The sequence below is a fragment of the Eubalaena glacialis genome, chromosome 4 (genome assembly GCF_028564815.1).
Source record: "Eubalaena glacialis isolate mEubGla1 chromosome 4, mEubGla1.1.hap2.+ XY, whole genome shotgun sequence".
Taxonomy (NCBI): Eukaryota; Metazoa; Chordata; class Mammalia; order Artiodactyla; family Balaenidae; genus Eubalaena; species Eubalaena glacialis.
In genome coordinates, this window is record NC_083719.1 from 44,210,078 (window position 1) to 44,221,421 (window position 11,344).

Genomic DNA, 11,344 nt, shown 5'->3' on the forward strand with positions numbered 1-11,344 from the left:
GGGGCGGGCCCGAGAAAACCCGCCTCCCCCGTGCCGTCCTCGTCACGGCGCCACAGGACAGCCATGCCGGGCCGCCTGCTGCGGGGCCTCTGGCAGCGATGGCGCCGTTACAAGTACCGCTTCGTACCCTGGATCGCGCTGAACCTAAGCCACAACCCGAGGTGAGAGGGCGGGGCGGCTCGACCAGGGCCGTTTTCCTCTAACCCAGCGACGCCATCTAGGCCGCTGGAACTTAGGCTAGAGGGCCGAGGTGGGCGGAGCTTCCGGTGGGCGGAGCCTCGAGCAGGCGGAGCCTAAGACGACACGGGGACCTGAGTGGGCGGGGCCTGAGGTGGGCAGGGCCCGAGGAGGCCGAGGCGGAGGCTGATGGAGTCCCAGTTGGGCTGGGGGTCTGAAGAGGGCGCGGGGCTATTAGGTGGGCGGGGCCTAAGGCCTATTTCCCGTCGTCCCCGGCGCGGCGGGGTCCGCCAGGACCCGATCGTCCGCGGGCTTTGGTTCGAGTTCTCGGTTTTGCTTCTGCAGGGGCTGGGGTGCCTGGGTTTGGGGAAAAAATAGGAACTTTTGAAAAAGAAAAGAACTTGTACAGCGTGAGGGTGCGTGGCCTTCTCTCCGCCAAGGCAGTTAGGAGCTTGAAGTTCCTTAGAAAAGCCAAACCGTGGTTTATTTTCACAGCTCCGTAGTTTTGGTATGGAGAAAACAGCGCAGCTCGGCTGTGAGGATAACAGCTTGGAGTAGCTGATGTATAAAAACGAGCAAAAAGTCACTAAAAGCATGTCGGAATATTGGATTTAGAATACGGATTCAGCGCTTGAAGAAGGGGATCTAGCTGAGTGGGTGGCCGTAGGATCATTGTTATTGCCGGCTTTAGTAAGTGGCCTGCTTGTGGTCTGGAAGAAGTCAACGTAATGCTCGCTTAAATAGGCAAACGAGCTCCGTTGAAGGCTGGTTAATAACCAAAGAGCTTTCCCAGAGTTTCATACTACGGAAACGTGAATTCAGCTGCATCATTAGTATCGAATTGTGAGGCGGAAATTGGTTCCTTTAAGTAAACCAAGAAGTAAAAGTAATACTTAAAAATTATTTACGGAAATAAAAAGTGATCATTAAAGAAGTAATTACTGTGGTGGTGTGATGAATTGGGAGATTGGGATTGACATATATACACTAATATGTATAAAATAGATAACTAATAAGAACCTGCTGGATAAAAAAATACATAAAATTAAATTAAAAACAAAAAAGAAGTAATTACTCCTGGGAGAGAATGTGACAAAATATATAATGTTAACTTAAATTTGTCTTTGAAACTACACGCGTGTGAAAAGAGCCATTGCAATATGAGGATTCTCATTATGTAATAACATTCACATAATGGCTTTGGGTGTAGTGGGGAACTAGCCCTGTTTCCGTTTCTGGCTCTCCCATTTACCCGCTTTCGGACCATGGGCAAGTTCCCTAACATCTCCAAGCTTGAGTTTCCTTGTCTGCAAAAATGGGGTAATGAATGTAAGGACCCAACAGAATTTGGTATGTAATGGGCCTTTCATAAGCATTAGCTGTTGTTGACTTGTGTAGGTATTGTTGGGAGTCAGGTAACTAGAACTAAACCTAAAAAACTCTTTTCTGAACTTCTTAGTTTTATGCCCTTCAAACACATGAGAATAATCTTCATACAGGCCAGTAACCCAGAAGACATCAAGACAGTCTGGCTTTTATCAGTTGAGGGTAGTGAATAGAAACTTTTCCCATTTTCAGGACCCTCCGATATGTTCCAGAGGAATCCAAAGACAAAGTTATCTCAGATGAAGAGGTCCTAGGAACATTACTGAAAGTTTTCCAGGCTTTATTCGTAAATGATTTCAATAAACAATCAGATATCTTGACTGTGCTTCCAGAACCTGTTAAATCAAAATATCAAGACCTACTGTCAGTTCAGCATCCAGGGGTGAAACAGCTTGAATACAGACATCAACAGCAAAATACCTTTACACCAGAAGAAATTCTTTATAAGACATTGGGTTTCAGTGTCACCCGAGCACCTAGCACATTGATTTCGGCTGGAAAAGGTGTCTTCGTTAACAAAGGATTGGTACCAAAAGGCGCGGTTGTATCTATGTATCCTGGTAATGACATAATTAGTACTTGGCCAAGAGTTTCTTATAAAAAAATATAAGTTCAACAAAATGCCTATCCCTGTAATCCTTAGAGTAAGGGGTTGTATTGGAAACTCTGATTTCCACAGATTTTTCTTTTTTCCACAGATTTTTAAACCCTGATTTGGAAATTAACTGTTTGTAAATTATCTCATGTATTAGAAAGTATCCTGGAGTATTTGTTGGGATAAATGCATTTTTCTTTTAAGGAAATTTTTCTAATCAATGTTTAAATTTAGGAGATTATAGTATGGCCTACTTTGTTAAGACTGATTACTTAGAAATCACTAGAGAATAAGTCAGTTTGGCTTAGCTAATTAATTAAAGGTAAAAAATGATATGGGTTAAAACATGAAAGATAAAATTTAAACCTATAAATCACTGAATAAAGATCTTCCTGCCATTTCTAAACTTGAAAAGTAAAGAAGCTTCTTTTCAGAAGATCATTGACTAGAATGCTAAGTAGAATGTTACTTGTTAAACATATTATTTGGTGTAGTGGAAAGTATACGTGAATGTTTGTCAGATAGACCTATGTTTTTAAAAAGTCATTCTACTATTTTTTAATTCTGTGTCCCTAAGCAAGTGAGTCAGTTTCCTCCTACACAACTATCCTAACTCCGTAAAGACTAAATAGGACAAGCCAGCAACAAACAAATTAATAGTAAAGTAAATAGATTAACATGCCTGGAACATAGGAAGCGCCCTGTAAATATTAATTTTCTCCTTTCCTTCATTGCCAATGAAAGGAAAAACAACCTGAATGTCAGACTCATCTATTCCCGTATATATCTACATCATTTAATTGATTATTAATAAAATACTTTTCTTAAAAGGCTCTTGAATAGATGACAAATCACACTCTACTTTAAAAAATAAAAATACAAACAAAAACACAACTTTGTAAAACTGAACCTAAATTGTGGTGTTGACATTTTTTTAACCAAAATAGTCATATTTTATTTGGCTGTGTGGGCAAGTTGGTTCTGTGCTCTTTCTGCTATTGGTCACTCTTTAATGAGGGAAAGTAGCCAAAGAGAATCTGATGGTCCAGACTGGAGGTGAAACTTTAGAAAAAGGCAGAGAAATTAAAACAAATTCTTCCACGTTATGTTTATGTTCCAGAGAAAGGTCCTTATCATGATGTTTATGATTTTTATAGGTTGCTATAATAATGTCTTTGTCTTGTATACTAGGTACAGTATATCAAAAGTACGAGCCAATCTTTTTCCAGTCCATTGGAAATCCATTTATTTTTAGATGCCTGGATGGGATACTCATTGATGGAAATGACAAAGGAATATCAAAAGTCGTGTATGGGTAAGTTGGTGCTGCCATGTTCAAATTTAATTATAGGAGGTAGAACCACACCACAATGACTCTGACCACTAGCGTTTGTACTTTAAAGAAAAATCATTTAGGCAGCTGCCCTATTGATTAGACAAAAGTTTTTTAAGAAAAATTTCACTGTTCAATTCTAGGGTTAACTTTCAATTTTAAGATACAGAGGAGCAATCTCTTAGCTAATGCTTTCACCTGTTTCAGATCTTGCAATGGGAGGGATCAGCTTGGCCCTTTAAAAATGAGTGATAGTACATGGCTAACGTCAGAAATTCATAATCCACTGGCTGTAGGACAGTACGTCAACAATTGTTCAAATGGTAAGTTGGCACCTTGGGGCTGTGAGATATAAATACAGCAGGGGTAATGCTCCTCCTTTGCCATATGACTGAGTGCCAGAGGTAGTTGAGTTAACATTTCAGCTATTCTAAGCCCTTGAGTAAACTCTAACTTTATAATAGCTGATATCAAAGAGAGAATTCGGGGAGATAATGATATACATTAACTGGAATTCTTTAACTTACTATTTTTATTCTGATTTTTCAGTAAATATAGCCAATTGATAACTGCCCTTTTGATCATTATTGTTTTAATATTTTTTAATAGTTAACTTAGAGATTATTTTGTCAGTGCCTCAACATAGCGTTATAGATTAATCACTAGACACTAGACTGGTATCCCCTTTCTGTTGCTAAGTTTGTGAGTTACCTACCTTCGCTAGGACTTAACTTTCCTACAAGTTTGATCATCTGACTACATTTAACATAGACTTTGGTATTAGGGAGACATGAATTTGAAGCCTGATTCTTCTACTTAACCTTTACCCTTTCTGAACCTGTTTCCTGATCTTCAAAAAGTAAATAAAACATCCAAACATATGTATATAGATATATAATCTAGCAGTGCCTGGAACATAATAGTGATTATTAATTTGAACATTTTCTGATAATTTAGAAAACCATATATCAAGTGCCACAATTCAGTACTGTTTTCCATGACCTTATAAAATGTCTCTGTTTCTAAAAATTTTGTACTTGTTCCTAGACAGAGCAGCTAATGTCTGTTATCAGGAATTTGATGTGCCTGCAGTTTTCCCTATAGAACTGAAGCAATATCTTCCAAACATTGCGTACAGCTATGACAAACAAAGGTTAGTCTTCTGGAAGAGCTTTTCCTATCTTCTGTCTTATGCTGTACCCAAAAAAAATATATTTTCTATGAAAAAACTATATAGAGATCGGGGTAAGTTTTGTTTAGTGAAAAATTATAACTTAGATTTTTATGTGCATCACACTTTAATGTGTTAATGTAGGTTATTTGAAATTTAAAATTTTCCATTAACTTAGCTCATTCTGCTTATTATTACCCACTTTTATTCTGTGTGCTATTTTATAAGTTATCAACCTTAAAGTTTGTTTCAGGTGACTCTGTTGTTTTTCCTACCTACAAAATCTTCAAATAAATTTTACTTTATTTTAAGGATCCTGTTCTCCATTTTACGTGGAAGCACCCAGTTGAAGAAAGGGACCAAATTAGACTATTACTTCTTTTGCCTACTTCACTATTAGGTTCAGAAACTTAGTCAAAAAAAGGGAAATATTCAGAAGATATGTATTTTTTTATTTGCTTTTGTTTTTACCATAATTTATTTTTTATACAATTGTTAAAGGTTACTTTCCATTTACAGTTATTACAAAATATTGGCTATATTCCCCATGTTGTACAGTACACCCTTGTGGCCTTACACCCAGAAGTTTGTACCTCTCATTCCCCCACCCCTATATTGCCCCTAGTAACCACTAGTTTGTTCTCTGTATCTCTAAGTCTGCTTCTTTTTTGTTATATTCACTGGTTTGTTGTATTTTTTAGATTCCACATATAAGTGATAAGAATATATGTGTTTTTTAAAATAATGTTATTTATTTTTGGCTGCGTTGGGTCTTCGTTGCTGCGCACGGGCTTTCTCTAGTTGTGGCGAGCGGGGGCTACTCTTCGTTGCGGTGTGCGGGCTTCTCATTGCGGTGGCTTCTCGTTGCAGAGCATGGGCTCTAGGCGCGCGGGCTTCAGTAGTTGCAGCACGTGGGCTCAGTAGTTGTGGCATGCGGGCCCTAGAGCACACAGGCTTCAGTAGTTGTGGCACGCAGGCTCAGCAGTTGTGGCTCGCGGGCTCTAGAGCACAGGCTCAGTAGTTGTGGTGCACGGGCTTAGTTGCTCCGTAGCATGTGGGATCTTCCCGGACCAGGGATTGAACCCATGTCCCCTGCATTAGCAGGAAGATTCTTAACCACTGTGCCACCAGGGAAGTCCCTGTATTTTTACTGTAACATTTCTTCTGTGATCAATCATTAAGTGGAAAGTCTACCGAGAATACTCAAGTAACAATTTTTAAATATAAGTAATTCTGTAGAGCTAAGAGTTCTTTATTAACAATGCTATAGGAAGATATTGTCTTTATATCATTTCACTGAGCTGCCAATTGCTGGCAAACTTTATTTTGTACAGGTCCTATTAAATTGTCTTTTGAAGATGAATGATATTTAAAACTTAGACTATTCCCTGTACTTAAACCTTGATAACTTTCATGTCTATGTGTGTGTGTATTTAACAATGAGGTTTTTTTAGCCTTATACTCTGGGGCATAATATTATTACTGTTCAACAAGTACAGGAAAAGTTAAATGAGTAGGAACATTGAAGGTGTGCATTATGTCTTGTTGTGTCCATAAAAAGTATTTTTTAAAATTCCCATAAATTATAATGTTTCCAGCTTTGCAGAATACAAAGATACAAATTAATTTTTTTTAAGTGTTGAATTATAATAAATGTCATTTTAAAATGCTTTTTGTGATACCAGTTTTGAGGGCTTGAACATAGAAACAACATTTTCAAAAGAAGTAGTCAGTTGTATAAACTTAATTGATTTGTGGTCTTTTTAAATAATACAAAATAAACATAGTCTAAAATGCCTTCATCTGTGATAAGAACTATTTCCTCATGGAAATCAAATACATGAAGTAAGATGATAGTAAGGAATCTGAATAAAATTCTCTCTCTAAAATCCATATTGGTTGTATTAAAACATGAGCTTGTATCTGTTAATACTCCTAATTTTGTCTATGTTTCTTTTTGTTTTCAGTCCACTTCGATGTGTCATTCTTGTCGCACTCAGGGACATCAAACAAGGAGAAGAGCTTTTTTCAAACTACTATACAATTGTCAGCTAACTGTATGAAATTAGGTTTTCTATTCAGCTATTGAGTTAATTCTAAATGTTTTTGTTGTTTCTCTGAGTTCCACCTGCAGAGCAAATATTTTGAAACCTAATTGGAGTGGGAACTTTTTTGTTTTTATTGATATTTGTGTTTCAATTCCATCGTAAAAGCTATTTGCTTCATTACAATTTCAAATTTGTAATGCAATTCCAGTGTTAATTGGTTTTCACCTAAGTACACAGTAGTTTACTAAATTAAAACCCACTGTCTGAACTTACAGTTTCAACTTTTCTTTTGCATATTTTGATTATCTCTGTGGTGGTTTATCAAATTTTAGCCAAGTCATCAGCAATTCTTGTACTATTGATGTGTACTAACTTCCATAAAGACTTAATTTTTCCAGACTATTCTAAAACCAAAAATATTTGTTGTGTTGTCATGAGTTAATTGGGGTGTGTTTGTGTGTGTGTGATTTAAAGATTGTTTTAGGGACTTCTCTGGTGGCACAGTGGTTAAGAATCTGCCTGCCAGTGCAGGGGACATGGGTTCGAGCCCTGGTCCGGGAAGATCCCACATGCCGTGGAGCAACTAAGCCCGTGAGCCACAACTACTGAGCCTGTGCTCTAGAACCCGCGAGCCACAACTACTGAGCCTGCATGCCACAACTACTGAAGCCCACGCACCTAGAGCCTATGCTCCACAACAAGAGAAGCCACCACAATGAGACGCCCATGCACCGCAACAAAGAGTAGCCCCAGCTCGCTGCAACTAGAGAAAGCCCATGCGCAGCAACAAAGACCCAACGCAGCCAAAAATAAATAAATTTATTTTTTAAAAAAATTTAACAGAAACAAAAAATAAGATTGTTTTAGCTGGTTAAGGGAAAAATGGGGGGTCCTCATACTATTTACTTTATGTGAACATTTACACACACACACACAGTTTGTGTAAGAGAGATTGTTTTGGCATGGAATTAATTATAGTTAAAAGATGGTGGTGGGAGGAACACCTATCCCCTATTCCACATTTCTCATATTTGGACGGCTTCCATTAGTAATTCTCCTGCCTCTTTCTCCACCCACTGGAGAAAGAGTGATTTTCTGAGATTATCTTTAGAGAAGAACTAGGCACCCATGGCCCAAACCCCTCTAGTTCCTTCTCTGTGGACTCTCCCAGCTGAGTCTGTGCTGGGCTGCTCTCTGCCCTGTGCAGGGAGCAACCTGTAATCAGCCCAGCCGGTGAAGGAGTGAGTCTAGTTCAGAGGTGGAGTATTAGTGAGGTGACCTAGCCTCAGCTCTGAAGCCACATTCTCCAGTTTTATTAGTAAGAGTTACTTTGATCTCCATTGACCTGACTCCTGCATCCAACCCTCAGTTCCAAACTTGGATAGGAAGGAGGGTGTTATTTATTGGGCCCCTCAAATCCTAACACGGCACCTATACAACCAGATTCTGACCATCTTCACTGCTGCACCAACAGCTTTTCTCAGTTTATTGCTATTTCAGTGGCCTCCTAATTGCCTTCCGTTTCCATTCCTGCCGCCTTTACAGAATAGACCACCGAGAGGGATTCTTTCAAACACAAATCAGATCCTAACCCGCCTCTGCTCATAACTCTTTGACTACTCCTGCTTTGGAGTAAATGCCGGTCTTTCATTACCTCTGATCTCACGTCTTGCTCACTCCACCCAGCCACACCTGCCTCCTTGCCACTCCTTGAGCTTGCCAGGCACACTCCCACCTCAGGGCTTTTGCACTAGTTCTCTCTGCCTCCAAAAACCTCCCCCAGATAGCCATACAGCTCATTCCCTGTCACCTTGCCTAACCAACCTATGGAAATGTACAATCCCCAACCGCCAACCCCTAAAATCCCCATTCCATTTCTTCTCTGTAGCATTTATCATGTATGTCCATGTAAATCCATGGAAGCATCTCTTTTTCTCAGGCTCATTTGTTTTTTATTTGTGCCGCCAAGATTCTGAGAGGCCAGGGGGACTCATATTGTTAAATAAGCCAAGCCACTTGATCAAGAAGATCCTATTACTCAGAACTTTATGTAAAATACAGAAACTTACCTCCTGTGGCCATATTAGGTATTTAGGAGTGAAGTATTGCAATGTCAAAGACTTTCAAAAAATAAGTCAGAAAAAAATGCATATTATATAGAAAGAGAACAAATACGGTAAAAAGTTAATTGTTCAATCTGGATTGTTCTTTATACTGTTATTTTAACTTTTGTCTTAAAAGTTTTATTAAGTTGGGAGAAAAGTCACCATCAGCTTAAGAGTCATCGAACATTTAGTGAATGCCTACTATGTGAAGGGTCCTGGAAGATTCAAAGAATAAAACATAGTTCCTGCTGATAAAATGCTTACAATGGGACTATAAAGCTTGCCCAGTACCATGACTTGGTCTGGACTGGAGAGGTGAAGTTATTTTAAAAAAAATAAAACATTGATTTTTTTTTTTTAAAGAACCACTTTTTCCTTACTAGAATTTTTTAAGGTTTATAAATGGCATATCATTTCTGACATGCTTATGAAATGCTTTTATTAATTCTACACCAGGAAACAACTTTGTGGCAGTATTGGCTCTACCTGTGTAAAAACAATCTCATCAAAATCGAGGTACACTATAGAGCATGTGTCTCTCTAAAGTGAATATGCCAGCTATAGTATATTAAACCTTGAAAAATGTGAGCATTTCTGGTCTAGGACTATGACTTCAGTGCCCTGTGCACTGTTTTGTCAGAGAACCCAGATAGCCACAGAAAAGAGAATAAAGATCAGAGATCACTTACCTGGGTAGGAAATTGTAAACAGTGCTATATCCCAGGGACTAATTTAAATTAAAAATGAAAGTGTGTATAATGAAATACCCAATTTACAGATGACATGAAATCTTTGAGAAGTCAGAGAAGCAGCTGGCTCAAAAAGCATACCATTGATGGAAATTATGGCCAAAATGGGTAAGGTCTACAAGAGACTATTCTGCTCCCACAAGGCTCTCCTCCCTCCCCTAAAAGACTAAAGCGCTATGCTCTTATATGGCGTTTGGCTGCCCTCTTGGCTGTATTCAAAACACTGGTCCTTGTACCTCTTTTGAAGGCACTTCTGTGTATGTGTCCACCAGATAGCCCTGCACATTAAGGAAGAAATGTGGTTTTAGATAAGCAACTGAAGCAGAGACGTCAAGGTTTTTATCCTCCTCTTGTCCTTGTACAAAATCTGGACATTATGTGCAATCTGATCACTGCATATTAAGAATGGAACTAGAGGGCTTCCCTGGTGGCGCAGTGGTTGAGAATCTGCCTGCCAATGCAGGGGACACGGGTTCGAGCCCTGGTCTGGGAAGATCCCATATGCCGCGGAGCAACTGGGCCCATGAGCCACAACTACTGAGCCTGCGCGTCTGGAGCCTGTGCTCCACAACAAGAGAGGCCCGCGCACTGTGATGAAGAGTGGCCCCCGCTCGCCACAACTAGAGAAAGCCCTCGCACAGAAACGAAGACCCAACACAGCCAAAAATAAATACATAAATAAATAAATTTATAAAAAAAAAAAAAAAGAATGGAACTAGAGAGAGAAAGCTCTGGTCAGAGCAAGTGAAACATGGGGACAAACTTGTGAAATTAGGCTGAGGTGAGATATTTAGCTTGAAAAGATGAAGACTTAGGGAAGATATTTCTAGAGTCTACTAAACTATGAATATCATAATAAGACTAGTTTACTACAAATATATTGTCAAATAATAACATCTGATCAAATTTCAGATTTCACGTCTTCCTAAACGACAAGTTACTGAGAACGTTGTTTGAAACATAACAGACATTCAATAAATACTTACTGAATGAAACTAAAAGTACGTACAATCCTCACTTTGGGATAGCTAGAATTTTATTATAGATGGAAATTTATTTTAGAGGAGTTAAAGAAAACTTATTTTATCTACCAATTTTATTACTTACCTATCAAATATCTTATTTACTACATCTAAAACCAACTTAACAGTGGTTAAATATCTACCCATGTGTTATAGCTTAAGAATTATTAAATAAAAATCTATTTGTGGCAAATACTCACACGAACCAAGAAAAAAAAAGATTTCCAGATTTTTATTTCTGGAACTGTACACCAGGTATTAAAGTACAACAAATACAAAATAATGCTCAAAAAAATCAGTGTTTATGTACAAATATTAAAATCAATGCAATAGCAACTTCCTCTTGAACATCTGATACTAAAACTTGTTCTGATTGTCACTAATCAATCTCATACTCACAGCGTACTTATTTCAAACTGGGACAATTGGAATCACTGGTCATCTAAGAGGAGTTTTCATATCTACCATATTTAACAATAAAACTAATAGTTTCCTCCTTTTAGTGAAAAAATTAAGAACTTTTTAAAAAACATAGTAATGTCAATATTTTTATAAATTATTTCAATTTCCATTTGTAGACAATGTGCTTTGAAACTCTGGGCGAACAATCTCCTTGGTGGTCAGGTTTATTTGTTGGTTTACATTCAAAGTTGAAGTATTCACTAGAGACTTTGGTTAAATTAAATAGTATCACTATGCTCTATTAGATCTGACGTTCTCAAATATTATGACCCTCAATTGTAAAAATTAAAAAGGAA

At 38.3% G+C, this 11,344-nt stretch overlaps 1 protein-coding gene across 1 annotated transcript; it reads left to right on the forward strand.

The window, feature by feature from the left end:
• SETD9 (SET domain containing 9) lies at positions 1-6,845 on the forward strand. The gene is made up of 6 exons (XM_061189271.1): positions 1-161; positions 1,756-2,123; positions 3,350-3,473; positions 3,699-3,814; positions 4,539-4,644; positions 6,630-6,845. Exons 1-6 carry the CDS (start codon positions 64-66, stop codon positions 6,715-6,717), a joined length of 900 nt encoding a protein of 299 aa, XP_061045254.1. The 5' UTR covers positions 1-63; the 3' UTR covers positions 6,718-6,845.
• The last annotated feature ends 4,499 nt before the right edge of the window (positions 6,846-11,344 follow it).

Coding starts and splice junctions, on each gene's coding strand:
- SETD9 (XM_061189271.1), top strand. CDS start 64: ATGCCGGGCCGCCTGCTGCGGGGCCTCTGGCAGCGATGGCGCCGTTAC. Junction 3,815..4,538: donor CGTCAACAATTGTTCAAATG/GTAAGTTGGCAC, acceptor ACTTGTTCCTAG/ACAGAGCAGCTAATGTCTGT. Junction 4,645..6,629: donor TACAGCTATGACAAACAAAG/GTTAGTCTTCTG, acceptor TTTTGTTTTCAG/TCCACTTCGATGTGTCATTC.